Here is a 20343-nt window from a genome sequence, read left to right on the forward strand (position 1 = left end):
TATAGAACCAAAAAGATTGGAGAAGTGGTTTACCCATACATCTCCATTTTGGATAGATAATTCTGTGTTTGTCTATGGATTCTTCAATTACATTGAGCTGATTTCTGACATGCTGTTCCTTCCTTTTTCCGTAGTGTATTTCTGTATTGTTTTAGTGATTCACCATAGTGAAGGCACCATGGCCTCTTTCTGTCTATCTCAGAACACTGTGGGCCCCCCTCTCTCTCTCTCTCTCTCTCTCTCTCTCTCTCTCTCTCTCTCTCTCGCTCTCTCGCTCTCTCTCTCTCTCTCTCTCTCTCTCTCACTCTCAGAGCACCGTGGGCCTCTCTCTCTCTCTCTCTCTCTCTCTCTCTCTCTCTCACTCTCTCTCTCTCCCAGAGCACCGTGGACCTCTCTCTCTCTCTCTCTCTCTTTCTCTCACAGCACTGTGGGCCTCTCTCTGTCTCTCTATGTCTCTCAGAGCACTGTGGGCCTCTATCTGTCTCTCTCAGAGCACCGTGGGCCTCTCTCTCTCTGTCTCTCTATCTGTCTCTCTCAGAGCACCGTGGGCCTCTCTCTCTCTCTCTCTCTCTCTCTCTCTCTCGGTGCATGCTGGGTGTTTTTGGAGTTTGAGTGTTTGGTGTGGAAAGCTCTATCCTAACTAACTTTCTTGATTCTTTTCTTTACATGTTATTTTCTATGGTGGAGGGTTAATGCAATATTTGTTTTTAGCGGTATCCAAAGTTTTTTTTTTCAAAGTTAGGGTGGAAGAGGACAGAGTAACTTTCCGGGGGGGTGGAAGGTGTAGTGTGCGCAATGGCTTCTCAGCCTAGCGCGGACGAGACGCTGTCGATACAGCATGGATTCAGGTGTGTTCCTGAGAACGGAGTTAAGGTGGAGGAGGTTCTGCTCGCGGTCGGTGAACAGGTAGGAGCTGAGTTTATACATTCTGCTTCTAGAATGAACAAAGCTGTGGTTGTGTTCATGAAAAGGGCAAATTTGGTCGGTAGGCTAATTGCTAGCGGAATATTTGTAAGAGATGTGTTGGTGTCAATTTCACCTCTCTCTACCCCTTCAACAAGAGTTGTAGTGGCAAATTTGCCTCCGTTTATTACGGACGATCAAATTAGGAAAGAGCTGAGTCGTTTTGGTAAGTTTGCTAGCGGTTTCCGTGTACTGTCAGCAGGTTTTCAGGCAGATGCCGTTAAGCACGTTGTTTCGTTCAGGAGGCAAGTGTTTATGTTTCTGAACAATAATGAGCAACAGCTAAATGTGCATTTCAAAGTGAGGCATGGGGAGGGGCTCTATGCAGGTTTTGCCAGCACAGATAGTCTACGGTGTTTTGAATGTGGGGATTTGGGGCACAAGAGCTTTGCGTGCCCACATAAAGGCCATAGACGGAGTGAGGGTGCAAGTGGGGGAAATCGAGGTCAAAATGCAGGGGGTAAGGAGATGCAGACAGCAGAGGCTGGGCCTAGTCAGTCTAGAGATGGTGGTGTAGATGAGGCTGGGGCTAGTCAGGCTAGAGATGGTGGAGAAGCAGAGGCTGGGTCTAGTCAGGCTAGAGATGGTGGGGTAGCTGAGGCTGGGCCTAGACATGCTATGGAGGGTGGTGCAGATGATGCTGGGCCTAGTCATGCTATGGAGGGTGGTGTAGCTGAGGCTGGCCCTAGTCATGCTATGGAGGGTGGTGTAGCTGAGGCTGGCCCTAGTCATGCTATAGAGGGTGGTGCAGATGATACTGCGTCTAGTCAGGTTATTCTAGTGGATGAGGAGAGTATAGTGGGGAAGTGTAAGAGATTAGGGGGAGGAGGAGGGTGTCAAGAGGAAAAGGAAAAAGGATGTGGATAAAGGTACCATGGAAATGTTGCCTGTTGCTGTGGGTGAGGCCCTAAACAGAGAGAAAGGGCAGGTGGTCAGGGTGGGAGATAGAGAAGAGGAGGAAAGTGAGTCTGAGGAAGAGGATGAGGAGTTATTTTTTCAGACTCCTCTTCAATTGGCCCGGAGCTGACAGCGAGTCAACCAGAGGGGTCTAAGTACACGTTGAGAGAACTGACAAGGTTCCTGAATGAGACTAAGGGGAAAAAAGTTAATCTTGAGACTTTTTTCCTGATCCTAGAAAGTTTGTAAGATCAGTACAACATGCTATGAGAAATGAGGGGCATGGTGTCCTCTCACCCAGGAAACGGTTTAGGTTGAGGAAGTGGGTCACAATAGTGCGTAAAGGTTTACCTTCAGACACTGTTTAAATGTTTAATTTCTTACTGACACTGGGGCTTTTTGAGCTTTGCTATTGGTCTATTTCTCTGCTGGCTTTTCTCCCACTTCTTATGGAGACTCTTCGGGTAGGCTCGCTCAATATAAATGGCGCCAGAGATGCGGGAAAGAGGAGTGTGTTGGGTGAATATGTAAAACAAAAAAAAGTACAGGTGTTGTTTCTGCAGGAGACTCATAGTGATGTGGTGAATGAAGTTGATTGGGGGCTCTGGTGGAAAGGGGCAAGTGTGTTGAGCCATGGGACAAATCTTAGTGCAGGGGTGGCAGTCCTTTTTGCACCGGGTCTGGCTGTAAAAATTTGCTCCTCAAAGGAGGTGTGTAGGGGTAGGTTGCTTGTTGTTAAAGCAGAAATTAACAACATGGTTTTTGTCTTTATAAATGTGTATGCGCCTAACACAGGGAGAGAAAGAGGGGTTCTATTTGGGAGTCTTAGACAGGAACTCTCACAAGTAGCGCCTGAGGAGACGCTGGTGATCGGAGGTGACTGGAACTGTACAATGGATTTTACAAAAGACAGAAATGGGGAAGAGCCTCATTCAGTGTCAGTGGGAGTGTTAAGGGACATCTTTAATCAGTTTGACCTAGTGGATGTTTGGAGAACTAAACATCCAAACACAAGACAGTATACGTGGGTGAAGGTTTTTGGGGCTAGGGTGAGTGCAGCTCGACTTGATCGTTTTTACATGTCCAGGAATCAGAGCAATAGGCTGCTGGGTGCTACCATTCTCCCAGTGGGGTTTTCGGATCACCACATAACCATGGCTCGGCTGTCTATTTCACCAGGGCCCCGGCAGGCATCTTATTGGAAGTTCAATGTAAAGCTCTTACAAGATGCCACCTTTTGCTCAGGTTTCCAGACTTTTTGGGAAAGATGGGGGCAGCGAAGAGAGGAGTATGAGTCTCTGAGTCAATGGTGGGATGTGGGGAAAGTGCAAATTCGGCTTTTCTGTCAACAGTACACAGCTCTCTCATCCTCAGAGGCTAGGAGAGTATTGGGGGAACTAGAGCGGTGTATTAGTGAGATGGAGGTAGAGATGGTGGGGCAAGGCAATGTAGGCCTCCAGGCTAACTTAGCCGACTACGTAGGGACCTGGGCAGTTTTTTCCAGGTTAAAGCAAAGGGAGCACTTGTAAGAGCTAGGTTCTCCATGCTCAAGGAGATGGATGCTCCCAGCTCCTTCTTCTTTGGTTTGGAAAGACAGAGCAGTGAAGCCAAGGGTATGCATTGTCTACGGCTGTCTGATGGGAGGGTGACCTCTGTGGTGGGGGAGATGCGGGAGCGGACTGTGGAGTTTTATACTGAATTGTATAGGGCAGAAATGTGTGATCCTATGTGTGCTCAGGTCTTGTTCGAAGGACTCCCTAAGCTCTCTCGGGCACAGAGGGATGAAATGGACATTCCTCTGTTGTCACATGAACTGGCAGAGGCAGTAACCCAGATGTCCCCGGTCGTGCACCCGGGGTCGATGGACTTCCAGTGGAATTTTACAAAAAATTCTGGGGAACAATTGGACAGGATTTCTTTTGCGTGTTGCGTGAATGCGTCGGGGTAGGAGAGTTGCCGATGAGCTGCCGTCAGGCGCTCTGACTCTCCTGCCCAAAAAAGGGGACTTGTGTGAACTTAAGAACTGGAGGCCTGTGGCATTACTCTGTGCGGACTACAAGATTTTTGCCAAGGTCCTCTCTAACAGACTGAAGTCCCATCTGGACTCTATAATACACAAGGACCAGACATATTGTGTACCGGGACGCTCAATCACGGACAACTTGTTCTTGATTAGGGACATGTTGGACTTGTCGAGAGGTTCTAATGTGAACTTTGGACTGGTCTCTTTAGATCAAGAGAAGGCTTTTGATAGAGTGGATCATGAGTATCTGTTTAATGTGATGTCTGTGTTTGGGTTTGGGAAGAGTTTTGTGACCTGTGTGAAGCTGTTGTATGCTGGGGCGTCATGTATGGTTAAGGTGGGAGGGGGCTCAGTAGGCCAGTCTGGGTGAGACGGGGGATTAGACAAGGATGCCCTCTATCTGGGCAGCTGTACACACTAGCCATTGAGCCTTTTTTAGGACTGCTACGCAGGAGACTGCGGGGAGTGTGCTGGACAGGCATGGATGTGGTGACAGGAATAGCAGTCTCAGCATATGCAGATGATGTTTCTGTGATGGTCAGGGATGGGCAAGATATGCAGGAACTAGAGACCAGTCTGAAGGTGTACGAGGGAGCTTCATCAGCTAAGGTAAACTGGGGAAAGAGCAAAGCTCTGTTATGTGGGGCATGGGGGATAGGGCTCCTCCTCTGCTTCCAGGGGTTTGCAGTGGGGTTGTGAAGGGCTTAAAGTGTTGGGGGTGTACCTGGGCTCGGAGAGGTGGGTCAGCAAGAACTGGGAGGGGCTGTCACAGGCAGTGGTGTCAAGACTGGCCAGGTGGAGGTGGCTCCTGTCCCAAGTGTCATATAGAGGGAGGGTGCTGATAATCAACAACCTGGTGGCATCTTCCTTGTGGCATAAACTGGCTGTCCTCAACCCCCCCGCCGGTCTGCTTGCAGACCTGCAACGCAAGCTGGTGGATTTCTTTTGGTCGGGACATCACTGGCTGAAGGCAGCAGTTTTGTACATGACCGTACACGAAGGAGGACAGGGCCTGGTGGAACTGGAGAGCAGGATGGCTGCTTTCCGACTAAAGGCGGTGCAGAGACTGCTGTACCACACTGATGTTGGCTGGAGGAACCAGCATGCGCGCTGCTGAGGAGAGCTGGCGGATTAGGGTTGGACCGGCAGCTGTTCCTCATGAAGCTGGAGAGGCTGAGTACAGCAGGTCTCTCAGAGTTTTACTCTGCGGTGCTGAGGGCCTGGCAGCTGCTAAGACCCACACGAGAAGGGGGTGTGGAGCCTGGGCAGTGGGTGTGGGAGGAGCCTATCTTCCACAACCCAGCCATCCCTTTGAGATCGGTTCAGTCGGCCAACCTGCAGAGGCAACTGATGGCAGGGGGTTTACAAAGGCTGGGTGACCTGAGACTGCTGGGAGAGGAGGGGTGGAAAACCCCGGAGGTCTTGGCGCAACAAACAGGAATAACGTCTCTTAGGCTGCTGGAGAGATTCCTGGAGGAGGTCCAGGAGGCACTGTCTGAGCCGGTAAGGGGGTGTTTGAGAGGCCAAAGGGAGAGGGGCCACCAATGTTCCCGCCACTGCAAGTGACGGCAGAGACTGGAGACTGGCAAGGGGGTCTGGAGGACTTGTTAGATTTTAACACTCCGAGCCTGGGGGAGTTTGAGGGGGTGGGAGGTAAAGCCCTCTACAACCTCTGTGTTAAGGTTAGGAGCATTAGAAGCCTAACAGGAGTGAAGGCACATCAGTGGCAGGGGGTATGTGGGGCGGAGAGTATGGTGGGTTTTAGATGGAGGGCGCTCTACAAACCCCCAGTACCAAAGAGGTCAGGGGACCTCCAGTGGAGGGTTCTTCATGGAGCCCTGGCCACTAACAGCTGGTTGGCACGGGTTGATCCGGGAATTGGGCAGGGGTGTCCTTTCTGTCAAATGAAAGAAACTGTAATTCATGTGTTTTCTGTGTGCACCAGGTTAATGCCATTAATGTCTCTGTTGGAATGTCTGTGTGACAGGTTGGGGGTGGTTTTGCTGTTGGGATGTTTATAATGGGATACAGGTATTCGAGTAAGGAGAAAGAAAAATGCGTTTTGTTGAATTTTCTGTTTGCTCAGGCAAAGTTAGCTATTTGGCTAACAAGGAGGAACAGGGTCAAAGGTGGGGGATAACAGACCCTTTACTACTGTTTAATGGGATGGTCTCTGCGCGCCTTAGGGTTGAGTTTGAGTTCTATAAAATGATCAAATGTGTGGAGATGTTTGAGGAGATATGGTGTGTTGGGGGGGCTGTCTGTATTGCTGGGGAAGATGTTTTGGATATACGGTTGTAGGAGAGGTTTTTTGTGTATGGTGATTTGTACAGGATATATTTTTATTTTTTTATTTTAGGAGTGGGGGGGTGAGTTTTAAATGAATTGAGAATGTTTCAATAAAGAAAGACCAAAAGTCAAAGTCTCTCTCTCTCCCCCTCTCTCTCTCTCTCTCTCTGTCTCTCTCAGAGCACTGTTGGCCTCTCACTGTCTCTCTCAGAGCACCGTGGGCCTCTCTCTGTCTCTCTCTCTCTATCTGTCTCTCTCAGAGCACCGTGGGCCTCTCTCTCTCTGTCTCTCTCAGAGCACCGTGGGCCTCTCTCTGTCTCTCTCTCTCTATCTGTCTCTCTCAGAGCACCGTGGGCCTCTCGCTCTCTCTCTCTCTCTCTCTCTCTCTCCCTCTCTCTCTCTCTCTCTCTCTCCCTCTCTCTCTCTCTCTGTCTCTCTCAGAGCACCGTGGGCCTCTCTCTCTCTCTCTCTCTCTCTCTCTCTCTCTGTCTCTCTCAGAGCACTGTGGGCCTCTCACTGTCTCTTAATATATGTTACTATCAGAGGGGCTACTGGACTATGTCTCTGTGACAGTGTTAATGCTGACTGACCAATGAGGAAGCTTGTTCATACTGACTAACTGTATGTGTGGTATTTATTTCCTTTAAAGTGTCACGATGCAACAGTCATTAATCCGCAGGCCTGTATGTGTTGTTATTAGAGGATCTTCAGGGAGGGTGTGTGGTAGTATGGAATATTAGAGGATAGGAGGAGGGAGGGTCTGTGGTAGTATGGAATATTAGAGGATAGGAGGAGGGAGGGTGTGTGGTAGTATGGAATATTAGAGGATAGGAGGAGGGAGGGTGTGTGGTAGGATGTAGTATTAGAGGATAGGAGGAGGGAGGGTGTGTGGTAGTATGGAGTATTAGAGGATAGGAGGAGGGAGGGTCTGTGGTAGTATGGAATATTAGAGGATAGGAGGAGGGAGGGTGTGTGGTAGTATGGAATATTAGAGGATAGGAGGAGGGAGGGTGTGTGGTAGTATGGAGTATTAGAGGATAGGAGGAGGGAGGGTGTGTGGTAGTATGTGTGTGTGGTAGTATGTATGTGGTAGTATGCAGTATGTGTGTGTGTGTGTGTGTGGTAGTATGTGTGTGTGTGTGTGTGGTAGTATGCAGTATGTGTGTGTGTGTGTGTGTGGTAGTGTGTGTGTGTGGTAGTATGCAGTATGTGTGTGTGTGTGTGGTAGTATGTGTGTGTGTGTGTGGTAGTATGCAGTATGTGTGTGTGTGTGTGTGGTAGTATGCAGTATGTGTGTGTGTGGTAGTATGCAGTATGTGTGTGTGTGTGTGTGTGGTAGTATGTGTGTGTGTGTGGTAGTATGCAGTATGTGTGTGTGTGGTAGTATGTGTGTGGTAGTATGTGTGTGGTAGTATGCAGTATGTGTGTGTGTGTGTGTGTGTGTGTGTGTGTGTGTGTGTGTGTGCGTGTGGTAGTATGCAGTATGTGTGTGTGTGTGTGTGTGTGTGTGTGTGTGTGTGTGTGTGTGTGTGTGTGTGTGTGTGTGTGTGTGTGTGTGTGTGTGTGTGTGTGTGTGTGTGTGTGTGTGTGGTAGTATGTGTGTATTTACAACTGCGACCTGGCCAAGATAAAGCATAGCAGTGTGAACAGACAACACAGAGTTACACAGGAGTAAACAATTAACAAGTCAATAACACAGTAGAAAAAAGAACAAAAAGAGTCTATATACATTGTGTGCAAAAGGCATGAGGAGGTAGGCGAATAATTACAATTTAGCAGATTAACACTGGAGTGATAAATGATCAATTGGGCATGTGCAGGTAGAGATATTGGTGTGCAAAAGAGCAGAAAAGTAAATAAATAAAAACAGAATGGGGATGAGGTAGGTAAATTGGGTGGCTATTTACCGATGGCCAAATGAGGTGTTGGCTTTAGGGATGATCAGTGAGATACACCTGCTGGAGCGCGTGCTACTGGTGGGTTTTGCCATCGTGACCAGTGAACTGAGATAAGGCAGAGCTTTACCTAGCATGGACTTGTAGATGGGTTGGGCCTTTACAAGTATGTGTGTATGGTAGTATGCAGTATGTATGTGTGTGTGTGTGTGGTAGTATGCAGTATGTGTGTGTGTGTGTGTGTGTGTGTGGTAGTATGCAGTATGTGTGTGTGTGTGTGTGTGTGCGGTAGTATGCAGTATGTGTGGTAGTATGCAGTATGTGTGTGTGTGTGTGGTAGTATGCATTATGTGTGTGTGTGTGGTAGTATGCAGTATGTGTGTGTGTGTGGTAGTATGCAGTATGTGTGTGGTAGTATGCAGTATGTGTGTGTGTGTGGTAGTATGCAGTATGTGTGTGGTAGTATGCAGTATGTGTGTGTGTGGTAGTATGCAGTATGTGTGTGTGTGTGTGGTAGTATGCAGGATGTGTGTGTGTGTGTGGTAGTATGCAGGATGTGTGTGGTAGTATGCAGTATGTGTGTGGTAGTATGCAGTATGTGTGTGTGTGGTAGTATGCAGTATGTGTGTGTGTGTGTGGTAGTATGCAGGATGTGTGTGGTAGTATGCAGTATGTGTGTGGTATCATATAGTAAGTTTACAGTTGTAATTCAGTCTTGGTCTGCTGTTGGGGTTGGGCCTATAGCAGTATACCTTACCCTAACCTTAACCCTAACCCCTAACCCTAACCCTTAACCCTAACCTAAACCTAACTGTGACCCTTAACCGTAAATCTAACCCTAAACCTAACCTTAAGCTTAACCCTAACCTTAACCCTTTACCCAAAACCTAACCACTAACCCTAAACCTAACCGTAACCGTAACCCTAACCTTAACCCATAAGCCTAACCCATAACCCAAAGCCTAAACCTAACCACTAACCCCTTACCCTAATTCTAACACTAACCCTAATTGTAAATACAACCCTAAAGCTTTTGTAAAACGTCACCACGAGGGAGTATTTTCCTTGTTCTATGGTTTTAGGTCCCACCCCCCCACACACACACATACGTTGGGGTTGGGCCTATAGCATTGTGCTTCTGCATTGACGTCATTGTGAGGACTTACTGCTGTGCTTCAGTCTAAAATAGCTCCCTGGGCTAGGTTTGGAAAGCCAGTGCTCTCTGAAGGAATGTTTAAAACAACAAACACACGACAGCTCTGTCTTCCTTCGGGACAATTACAGCCCCCTTCACATGTTACAAATGCTGCTTTCACATAGGACTTATGGTATTTTGGCTGTAAAAATTATTTAAAAAAAAAAAAAATCATAAATAATTATCAAATTGTTATTGGTTTAGACACATACATAAGAAGAAACAAAATACTAATAAAAATAACATACATAGAGTTTAATTAGGCTGATGTTAAAGGTTTGTGTAACCATGGCTGCGGCATGCAAATGAAATAATGAGTTATTTTGTTCAAAACACAGACAAGACACATCGACCCGATCAGTAGGGCTGTCCCCGACAAACAAACAAAATCTTGGTCGACCGAAAGTCATCTGTTCTTTCCACCAATCGTTTGGGTCTACATTTTTAAACTTGTTTTATCCATAGATAGATGCACCCCATGTGTTTTAATGAAATCAACTACTGTATATGTATTGAGCTTGTCTAATGCTTTAAGTCAAACGCCTCAAGAGGGTGTCAGAGATCTAGATAGCCAGAATTTTAAAAAAATTCAGCTGACCCAACTGTTCTCCTCCCGCTCCTGCTGGATTCTGACGTTACTCTCCTGAAGTTGCCCGGTAAAGATGCGACACGAGGAGTTGGCAACCTTTCTCATGTGGAATGCTAGTTTATCTTACAATTTCTACCAATCTGCATGCGGCATTTTCGTGAAACAGTTTAATTTAATTTATAATAATGTCGTCATATCTCAAAATCATTGTCATGTAGTTTGTAGTAATCAAAATTCTATCCAATTCTAAATGAAAATGATGCAAACTTAAAAACTAACTTCTATTGCCAATTATGTAAAAAAATAGGCTACATAAAGCTAGCAAATAAAAACATTGCAGCCTCCAATATCCTGATAAAAATAAATATCCTATAAATCACATTGGCCTGGCCTGTCTGCAACGAACTTGAAACATTGTATCAACTATTACCTTGGGTCCAGCCCAAAGGGTCCAACCCTGCTCTCAACCTTTGCCTCTCCCGAGTCTGTTGGGGAGTTGCAGCGATGAGACAAAAATCGGAACTACCAAATGGATAACACAAAATGGGAGGGGGACCAGATGCTTTTTTTGATCCATGTTTCATTCCAACTCCACTTTGTTAGGGAGCGTAGAGACTTATCTTCATCATGACACCCATTAATCCTATTTTCAAAAAGCATGTGTGTCTCAGGTTCATATTTCACAACTTCCTCCGCAGGCTTTTGAAGTTTCAATAACCACAGGACTACACTGCTACATGTTTCTGATCAGTGATTTAGGCTACATTATAGCACGCTACATGTTTCTGATCAGTGATTTAGGCTACATTATAGCACGCTACATGTTTCTGAACAGTGATTTAGGCTACATTATAGCACGCTACATGTTTCTGAACAGTGATTTAGGCTACATTATAGCATGCTAAATGTTTTTGATCGGGGATTTAGGCTACATTATAGCACGCTACATGTTTCTGAACAGTGATTTAGGCTACATTATAGCACGCTACATGTTTCTGAACAGTGATTTAGGCTACATTATAGCACGCTAAATGTTTTTGATCAGGGATTTAGGCTACATTATAGCATGCTAAATGTTTTTGATCGGGGATTTAGGATACATTATAGCACGCTACATGTTTCTGATCAGTGATAGTTGAACAAAGGAATAGATTAGCTATACCACCTCCACTTTTACCAGCCAGAAACCATTTAACCAAATAGCCTACACAGACAGAGATTGAGTGAAACTAAATGACATTGATTGATTATCAGACCAGACAGTGAATTCACAAACTGTTGGTCATAATAGTATCAATAATATAATAAATATGTATCAAAATGTCCATGAATTATTATTATTATTATTATTAATCCACGTAATAATTCACATTTACTGACTATTTTCCTGCTGTAGCAAACTGGCTCAAATTAAGGTCCCCCCCGTGCAGCTCAGTTGGTAAAGCATGGCGTTTGATACGCCAGCGTTGTGGGTATGCCAGAAATGTGACTAACAGAAATGGAATAATGTGTCCCTGAACAAAGGGGGGGTAAAAATCAAAAGTAACAGTCAGTATATGGTGTGGCCACCAGCTGCATTAAGTACTGCAGTGCATCTTCTCCTCATGGACTGCACCAGATTTGCCAGTTCTTGCTTTGAGATTTTACCCCCACTCTTCCACCGAGACACCTTCAAGTTCCTGGACATTTGTGGGGGGAATGGCCCTAGCCCTCACCCTCCAATCCAACAGGTCCCAGACAGTGGCAGAACACTGACATTCCTGTCTGCAGGAAATCACGCACAGAACGAGCAGTATGGCTGATGGCATTGTCATGCTGGAGGGTCACGTCAGGATGAGCCTGCAGGAAGGGTACCACATGAGGGAGGAGGATGTCTTCCCTGTAACTCACAGCGTTGAGATTGCCTGCAGTGACAACAAGCTCAGCCGATGATGCTGTGACACACTGCCCCAGTCCATGACTGACCCTCCACCTCCAAATCGATCCCGCTCCAGAGTACAGGCCTCGGTGTAACGCTCATTTCTTCAATGATAATCGCGAATCCGACCATCACCCCTGGTGAGACAAAACCGCAACTCGTCAGTAAAGAGCACTTTTTGCCAGTCCTGTCTGGTCTAGTGATGGTGGGTTTGTGCCCATAACCTACGTTGTTGCCGGTGATGTCTGGTGAGTAACTGCCTTACAACAGGTCTACCAGCCCTCAGTCCAGCCTCTCTCAGCCTATTGCGGACAGTCTGAGCACTGATGGAGGGATTGTGCGTTCCTGGTGTAACTCGGGCAGTTGTTGTTGCCATCCTGTACCTGTCCCGCAGGTGTGATGTTCGGATGTACCGATACTGTGCAGGTGTTGTTACACGTGGTCTGCCACTGTGAGGATGATCAGCTGTCCGTCCTGTCTCCCTGTAGCGCTGTCTTAGGCGTCTCACAGTACAGACATTGCAATTTATTGCCCTGGCCACATCTGCAGGCCTCATGCCTCCCTGCAGCATGCCTAAGGCACATTCACGCAGATGAGTAGTGACCCTGGGCATCTTTCTTTTGGTGTTTTTCATAGTCAGTAGAAAGGCCTCTTTAGTGTCCTAAGTATTCATAACTGTGACCTTAATTGCCTACCGTCTGTAAGCTGTTAGTGTCTTAACGACCGTTCCACAGGTGCATGTTCATTAATTGTTTATGGTTCATTGAACAAGCAGGGAAACAGTGTTTAAACCCTTTACAATGAAGATCTGTGAAGTTATTTGGATTTTTACGATTTTTCTTTGGTCCTGAAAAAAGGGATGTTTCTTTTTTTGCTGAGTTTTGTTGTAATGAGCACATGAATTCTGGGCCCATGTCTCCTAGCTAGTCTCCTTGTTTCCTTTGTCCTGTTTCCTTGTCTCCTTCTCCACTGCAGTGTAACAGCTTGTTTTATCTTCTTCTTTCAGACACGTCATCATCATCATCGGCTAAAGAAGGCAGCAGGGTAAGTGTTGCGTCCGTTTGTGTGTCGGTCTGTGAGTCTGTCTGTCTGTCTGTGTGTCGGTCTGTGTGTCGGTCTGTCTGTCTGTCTGTCTGTCTGTCTGTGTGTCGGTCTGTGTGTCGGTCTGTGTGTCGGTCTGTGTGTCGGTCTGTCTGTCTGTCTGTCTGTCTGTCTGTCTGTCTGTCTGTCTGTCTGTCAGTCTGTGTGTCGGTCTGTGTGTCGGTCTGTCTGTCTGTCTGTCTGTCTGTCTGTCTGTCTGTCTGTCTGTCTGTGTGTGTGTGTGTGTCTGTATGTCGGTCTGTGTGTCTGCGTCTGTCTGTCTGTGTCTGTCTGTCTGTCTGTCTGTCTGTCTGTCTGTCTTTGTGTGTGTCTGTATGTCGGTCTGTGTGTCTGCGTCTGTCTGTCTGTCTGTCTGTCTTTGTGTGTGTCTGTATGTCGGTCTGTGTGTCTGCGTCTGTCTGTCTGTCTGTCTGTCTGTCTGTCTGTCTGTCTGTCTGTGTGTGTGTGTGTGTCTGTCTATCTGTCTGTCTGTCTGTCTGTCTGTCTGTCTGTCTGTCTGTCTGTCTGTCTGTCTGTCTGTCTGTCTGTCTGTCTGTCTGTGTGTGTGTGTGTGTGTGTGTCTGTCTATCTGTCTGTCTGTCTGTCTGTCTGTCTGTCTGTCTGTCTGTCTGTCTGTCTGTCTGTCTGTCTGTCTGTCTGTCTGTCTGTCTGTCTGTCTGTGTCTCTACGTCTGTCTGCGTCTGTCTGTCTGTCTGTCTGTCTGTTTTAACTTTTTATGTAGCATCCAACCAGACTAATATCCATAAGGTATCCCCTACAAATGTGATCTCATCTTATTTCAAGTGCGTCGGTGCTATTTGAATAATAATCCTAATAATAATAATAATAATAATAATAATAATAATCCTAATAATAATAATAATAATAATAATAATAATAATAATAATAATAATAATAATAATAATAATAATAATAATAATAATAATAATAATAACGGGTTAAATGTTAAACCTGTGAAGAATTGAAATAGTTTTGATTACAGTTTTTCTCAGTCGCTTTGGTGCATTTTTAGCGTCATCTGTAACATGTGCAAAATAATAAGTGCATTTCTCAGAACTATTTGTACAAACTGCAATATACAATAGATGTGTTTCTAAAGCTAGTCAGTCACTAAAAGTCCTTAGTACATCTCTCAAAAGTAAATATTCATGCCAATGATCATGTCAGTGTCATCAGAATGATAAGTCACTGAGTCATTGTTCACGAACAAGGTCGTCAAAATGTTTAGGCATGTTGTCAATGTAACTGTGTACTTTGACAGTATTACCTGATGTAAACTTAGGCTACAGTTTGGATGACAGTTACTGTATTGAAAATGCACAAGGCTGCACTTCTATGGCATATATCAATTTCAACAGTACTATTTACATATTACTGTATGTGGGTTATTGATTGAAAGAGACTGGACAACCCAAAGGGGCACAAAGGGAAAAACAACTAAATTAGAAAGAAACACAGGAAACCACCCCTAAGGCACAACTTTGCCCGCAGCACTGTTGTGCTGTCTCTACACATCCAGACATTCCTGTCTGTCGGCCCACATATTCTCATCCACATCACACCGGATATTTTCCCTTCCAATGCAACGTGGAGAGAATCTTTTGGAAGGCCTTATCCATCCTCTGCAGGCGTCTACTGTGATGTCCTCACATGCTGCATCCATTGCAGCCAGCAGGGTCCTCTGTGTGTGTGGCTGACGATCGTACACCTTCCACCTCCATGCTGAAAATAACTCCTCAATTGGATTAAGGAATGGTGAATAAGGTGGGAGGAATTCTATGAGCGTCCTCGGGTGGGTCACATACCATTGCCTTATGTTTGATCGATGGAAACTCACATTATCACAAATTACCACATACAAATCCTCTCTAAGCAGACCCCTCTTATCATCAGGGATGAGAGCCCTGTAGAGAGTCTCTAAAAAGTTGAGTAGATGCTGGGTGTTGTATGGCCCTATAAGGTGGATATGGGTTAGGACACCATGCTCCGAAATAGCAGCACACATGGTGATATTTCCTCCCCGTTGGCCTGGCAAATCCACAGTAGCTCTGTTGTGACCGATGATATTCCGACCCCGCCTTCTGCATTTGGTCAGGTTGAAGACAGCCTCATCCACGTATACAAAGTTGTGAGAGGGTTCACTTGATTCCAACTCCATTATACGCTATATCCCAGAACACACAGTTGAATTTGTTTTGGTAAGGAAGAGTGACATAAAATGTACATATATTGTATGTTCCTTCCACAGCAATGGAAATGTGTGCAGTTTATGCTTACTGTACTATGTATCACTATAAAATGTTGCTGTAAAGTAGTTACATAGATATATTTTTTACCTGTACATACTGGTACCGTAGCTCCTTAACTCTGTCCTCATTCCTTTGGAATGGTACACGGTACAGCTGTTTCATACTCATCTGGTTTCTATGCAGCAACCTGTCGATGGTTGAGATGCTAACCGTATGGATGTTTTCAAAGACATCGTTGTCCTCTATAATGGTCCTTTGTATTTCCCTGAGTCTCATGGCATTGTTTACTCGGACCATGGTGCAAATAGCCTCCTCCTGTTTAGGTGTGAAAAGTCGTACTCTGCCACCGGTCCTATGTGGGGAAATGCAGTGATGCATTGCACACTTTCACATAGACAAAAACTATGCGAACACACATGTTACTGTAAAACATACAGGTGGGTGCATGTAAGGTGCAGTATGTATCTGTATAGAGTATATTTCTGTATGCTGTGAAATACAAGTGGACTACTGTAATATGAAGCATTGTAGGAAGTATACAGTATACTGCTTATATACAGTAACAGTGCAGTGTACATTGGTGGACATACCTGTTCTCTCTTCGAAACGTTTGAACTATTGAGGACACGGTTGATCTCCCAATATTCGGCTGCACCCTTCAACCCGTCTCAGCCATTGTAAGGCCATGATTGACAACATGGTCTACAATAGTGGCCCTTATGTCATCAGATATGCGCCTATGTCCTCTTCTGCCTCTTCCTCTGTGTTGCCTTCCACCACGCATCCTTGCTCCTCTTCTTCCTCCTCTTGGCTGTTGACCCTGTTCGTTTCCTGGTCCATCCATTATTGGAAAATTGCAACTCTGTGTTGTAGTCTGTCTATATATGCTTGCCAATTGATTCTTCATGAGATGCACCTTTGAGCAATTTAGACAACTGGTTGATTGTTGGTTGAACTAACACTTTACATTCCTTCATGAGTGAGGGTCAATTTCACCTGCACGATTCATCAATTCATGTTTTTGTACAAAAGGTCTAATAGAAATGTGTAAAACTATGCTTGACAGTTTATGACAAGTAGTTCAACAATTTGGCATGTAATGGCTTATGCAAGGAACGAATGCCTAGATGTTTTGAGGGGTAAGACTATTCAACAGAGAACCATCTACTATATTTTGATCAACATGACATGAGCAATTGATAATGTGGAAAAAAAGCTGACACTTGTACATTATCAATTGCAATTTGTTCAAAAGGAATAAGAAATTGCTTTAATGATGTGCACAAGTGACTAGATGATTTGGAATTTGTACAAGTAGTATCAAGAATTGCACTTTTGATCTAAGAAATGCACCAAAGCGACTGAGAAAAACTGTAAGACATGACTCCTTATTGTAATATATCATAAAACGTTGCTTTCTGTTTTGGGGAATTTATTTATAAAGAAATACAGTCTGAGATGATAAAACATTGATTGAAAGGAACACACTCAATATGGTCTGGAACGCAAAAAAAATACACTCAGTTTGGTAAGAACTGTTGTTGATGAGAGAGAGAGAGGGAGAGAGAGAGAGAGAGAGAGGGAGAGAGAGAGACAGAGAGAGAGAGAGAGAGAGAGACAGAGAGAGAGAGAGAGAGGGAGAGAGAGAGAGAGAGAGAGAGGGAGAGAGAGATCGAGAGAGAGACAGAGAGACAGAGAGAGAGGGAGAGAGAGAGAGAGAGAGAGACAGAGAGACAGAGAGAGAGGGAGAGAGAGAGAGAGAGAGAGAGAGGGAGAGAGACAGAGACAGAGATAGAGAGAGGGAGAGAGAGAGAGAGAGAGAGAGAGAGAGAGAGAGAGAGAGAGAGAGACAGAGAGAGAGACAGAGACAGAGAGAGAGGGAGAGAGAGAGACAGAGACAGACAGAGAGAGAGAGAGACAGAGACAGAGACAGAGAGAGAGAGAGAGAGATCAAGCCACCAAGTGCTAATGGACAGCACTAAGAGATCACTGACGGTGTATAGGACGGTGTGTGTGTGTGTGTGTGTGTGTGTGTGTGTGTGTGTGTGTGTGTGTGTGTGTGTGTGTGTGTGTGTGTGTGTGTGTGTGTGTGTGTGTGTGTGTGTGTGTGACAGTTAGCAGGATGAGGGAGGGAAGGAGGACAGGGAATAGAGAAAAAGGGAGAGAGATATTCTTCAACAAATACATCAATGAATTGGCGAGGGCACTAGAACAGTCTGCAGCACCCGGCCTCACCCTACTAGAATCTGAAGTCATGTGTCTACTGTTTGCCGATGATCTGGTGCTTCTGTCACCAACCAAGGAAGGCCTACAGCAGCACCTAGATTTTCAGGACAGATTCTGTCAGACCTGGGCCCTGACAGACCTGGGCCCTGACAGTAAATCTCAGTAAGACCAAAATAATGGTGTTCCAAAAAAGGTCCAGTTGCCATGACCACTAATACAAATTCTATTTAGACACCGTTGCCCGAGAGAAAAAAACTATACATAATGCATTCAGAAAGTAAGCGTCAGTATAGAGACAAAGTAGAATCTCAATTCAACGGCTCAGACACAAGAGGTATGTGGCAGGGTCTACAGTCAATCACGGATTACAATAAGAAAACCATCCCCGTCACGGACCAGGATGTCTTGCTCCCAGACAGACTAAATAACCCTTTTGCCCGCTTTGAGGATAATACAGTGCCACTGACGCGGCCTGCAACGAAAACATGCGGTCTCTCCTTCACTGCAGCCGAGGTGAGTAAGACATTTAAACGTGTTAACCCTCGCAAGGCTGCAGGCCCAGACGGCATCCCCAGCCGCGCCCTCAGAGCATGCGCAGACCAGCTGGCTGGTGTGTTTACGGATATTTCCAACAATCCCTATCCCAGTCTGCTGTTCCCACATGCTTCAAGAGGGCCACCATTGTTCCTGTTCCCAAGAAAGCTAAGGTAACTGAGCTAAACGACTACCGCCCCGTAGCACTCACTTCCGTCATCATGAAGTGCTTTGAGAGACTAGTCAAGGACCATATCACCTCCACCCTACCTGACACCCTAGACCCACTCCAATTTGCTTACCGCACAAATAGGTCCACAGACGATGCAGTCTCAACCACACTGCACACTGCCCTAACCCATCTGGACAAGAGGAATACCTATGTGAGAATGCTGTTCATCGACTACATCTCGGCATTTAACACCATAGTACCCTCCAAGCTCGTCATCAAGTTCGAGACCCTGGGTCTCGACCCCGCCCAGTCCTTAGGTGCCTTTTGGCAAACTCTAAGCAGGCTGTCATGTGCATTTTACTGAGGAGTGGCTTCCGTCTGGCCCCTACCATAAATGCCTGATTGTTGGAGTGGTGCAGAGATGGTTGTCCTTCTGGAAAATTCTCCCATCTCCACAGAGGAACTCTGGAGCTCTGTCAGAGTGACCATCGAGTTCTTGGTCACCTCCCTTCCTGACCTAGGCCCTTCTCCCCTGATTTCTCCGTCCGCCAGCTCTAGGAAGAGTCTTGGTGGTTACAAACTTCTACCATTTAGGAATGGTGGAGGCCACTGTGTTCTTGGGGACCTTCAATGCTGCAGAAATGTTTTGGTACCCTTCCCCAGATCTGTGCATCGACACAATGCTGTCTCTGAGCTCTATGGACAATTCCCTCGACATTACATTTACATTTACATTTAAGTCATTTAGCAGACGCTCTTATCCAGAGCGACTTACAAATTGGACATGGCTTGGTTTTTGCTCTGTTATGCACTTTCAACTGTGGTACCTTATATAGACAGGAGTGTGCCTTACCAAATCACGTCCAATCAATTGAATATACCACAGGTGGACTCCAAGTTGGATAAACATCTCAAGGATGATCAATGGAAACAGGATGCACCTGAGCTCAATTTCGATTCTCATTGCAAAGTGTCTGAATACTTCTGTAAATAAGGTATTTCTGTTTATTATTCTTAATAACTGCAAAAAAAACAGTTTTTTTTCTTAGGGTCGTGTGTAGATTGATGAGGACATTTTTTTATTTAATCCATTTTAGAATAAGGCTGTAACGTAACAAAATGTGGAAAAAGTCAAAGGGTCTGAATACATTCCTAATGCACTGTAAGCGGTACCGGAGCACCAAGTCTAGGTCCAAGAAGCTTCTAAACAGTTTCTACCACTGTTGCCCTAGAGCACACCAAAAGCTATACATACCTTGGCCTAAACATCAGCGCCACAGGTAACTTCCACAAAGCTGTGAACGATCTGAGAGACAAGGCAAGAAGGGCATTCTACGCCATCAAAAGGAACATCAAATCAACATACCAGTTAGGATCTGGCAAAAAATACTTGAACCAGTCATAGAACCCTTTGCCCTTTATGGTTGTGAGGTCTGGGGTCCTGCTCACCAACCTAGAAGCATTCTGCATTTTGCATTCTGCCAAAATATCCTCTATGTACAACGTAAAACACCAAAAGAGAATTAGGCCGATATTCGCCAATGATCAACATCCAGAAAAGCGACGTTCAATTCTACAACCACCTAAAAGGAAATGATTCCCAAACCTTCTATAACTAAGCCATCACCTACAGAGAGATGAACCTGGAGAAGAGTCCCCTAAGTAAGCTGGTGCTGGGGCTCTGTTAACAAACACAAACACACCCTACAGAGCCCCAGGACAGCAACACAATTAGACCCAACCAAATCATGAGAAAACAAAAAGATAATTACTTGACTCTTTGGAAAGAATTAACAAAAAACAGAGCAAACTAGAATGCTATTTGGCCCTAAACAGAGAGTACACAGCGGCAGAATACCTGACCACTGTGACTGATCCAAACTTAAGGAAAGCTTTGACTATGTACAGACTCAGTGAGCATTGCCTTGCTATTGAGAAAGGCCGCCGTAGGCAGACATGGCTCTCAAGAGAAGACAGGTTATGTGCTCACAACAAAATAACCTCCTGCCAATTTTGCATGACCATATTAGAGACACATATTTCCCTCAGATTACACAGACCCACAAAGAATTTGAGAACAAATCCAATTTTGATAAACTCCCATATCTACTGGGTGGAATTCCACAGTGTGCCATCACAGCAGCAAGATGTGTGACCTGTTGCCACTAGAAAGGGGCAGTGAAGTGAAGAACAAACACCATTGTAAATACAACGCATATTTATGCTTATTTATTTTCCCTTTTGTACTTGAGCTATTTGCACATCATTACGACACTCTATATATACATAATA

At 45.4% G+C, this 20343-nt stretch overlaps 1 protein-coding gene across 1 annotated transcript in view; it reads left to right on the forward strand.

The window, feature by feature from the left end:
- LOC115127045 (cAMP and cAMP-inhibited cGMP 3',5'-cyclic phosphodiesterase 10A-like) overlaps positions 1–20343 on the forward strand; it is a 129020-nt gene that overhangs the window by 17600 nt on the left and 91077 nt on the right. The window contains exon 3 of the mRNA XM_065002334.1: positions 12776–12813. Within this exon, the coding sequence (XP_064858406.1) occupies positions 12776–12813 (38 nt within the window). The remainder of the gene's footprint in view (positions 1–12775; positions 12814–20343) is intronic.

This window comes from Oncorhynchus nerka, linkage group LG16 (assembly GCF_034236695.1).
Source record: "Oncorhynchus nerka isolate Pitt River linkage group LG16, Oner_Uvic_2.0, whole genome shotgun sequence".
Taxonomy (NCBI): Eukaryota; Metazoa; Chordata; class Actinopteri; order Salmoniformes; family Salmonidae; genus Oncorhynchus; species Oncorhynchus nerka.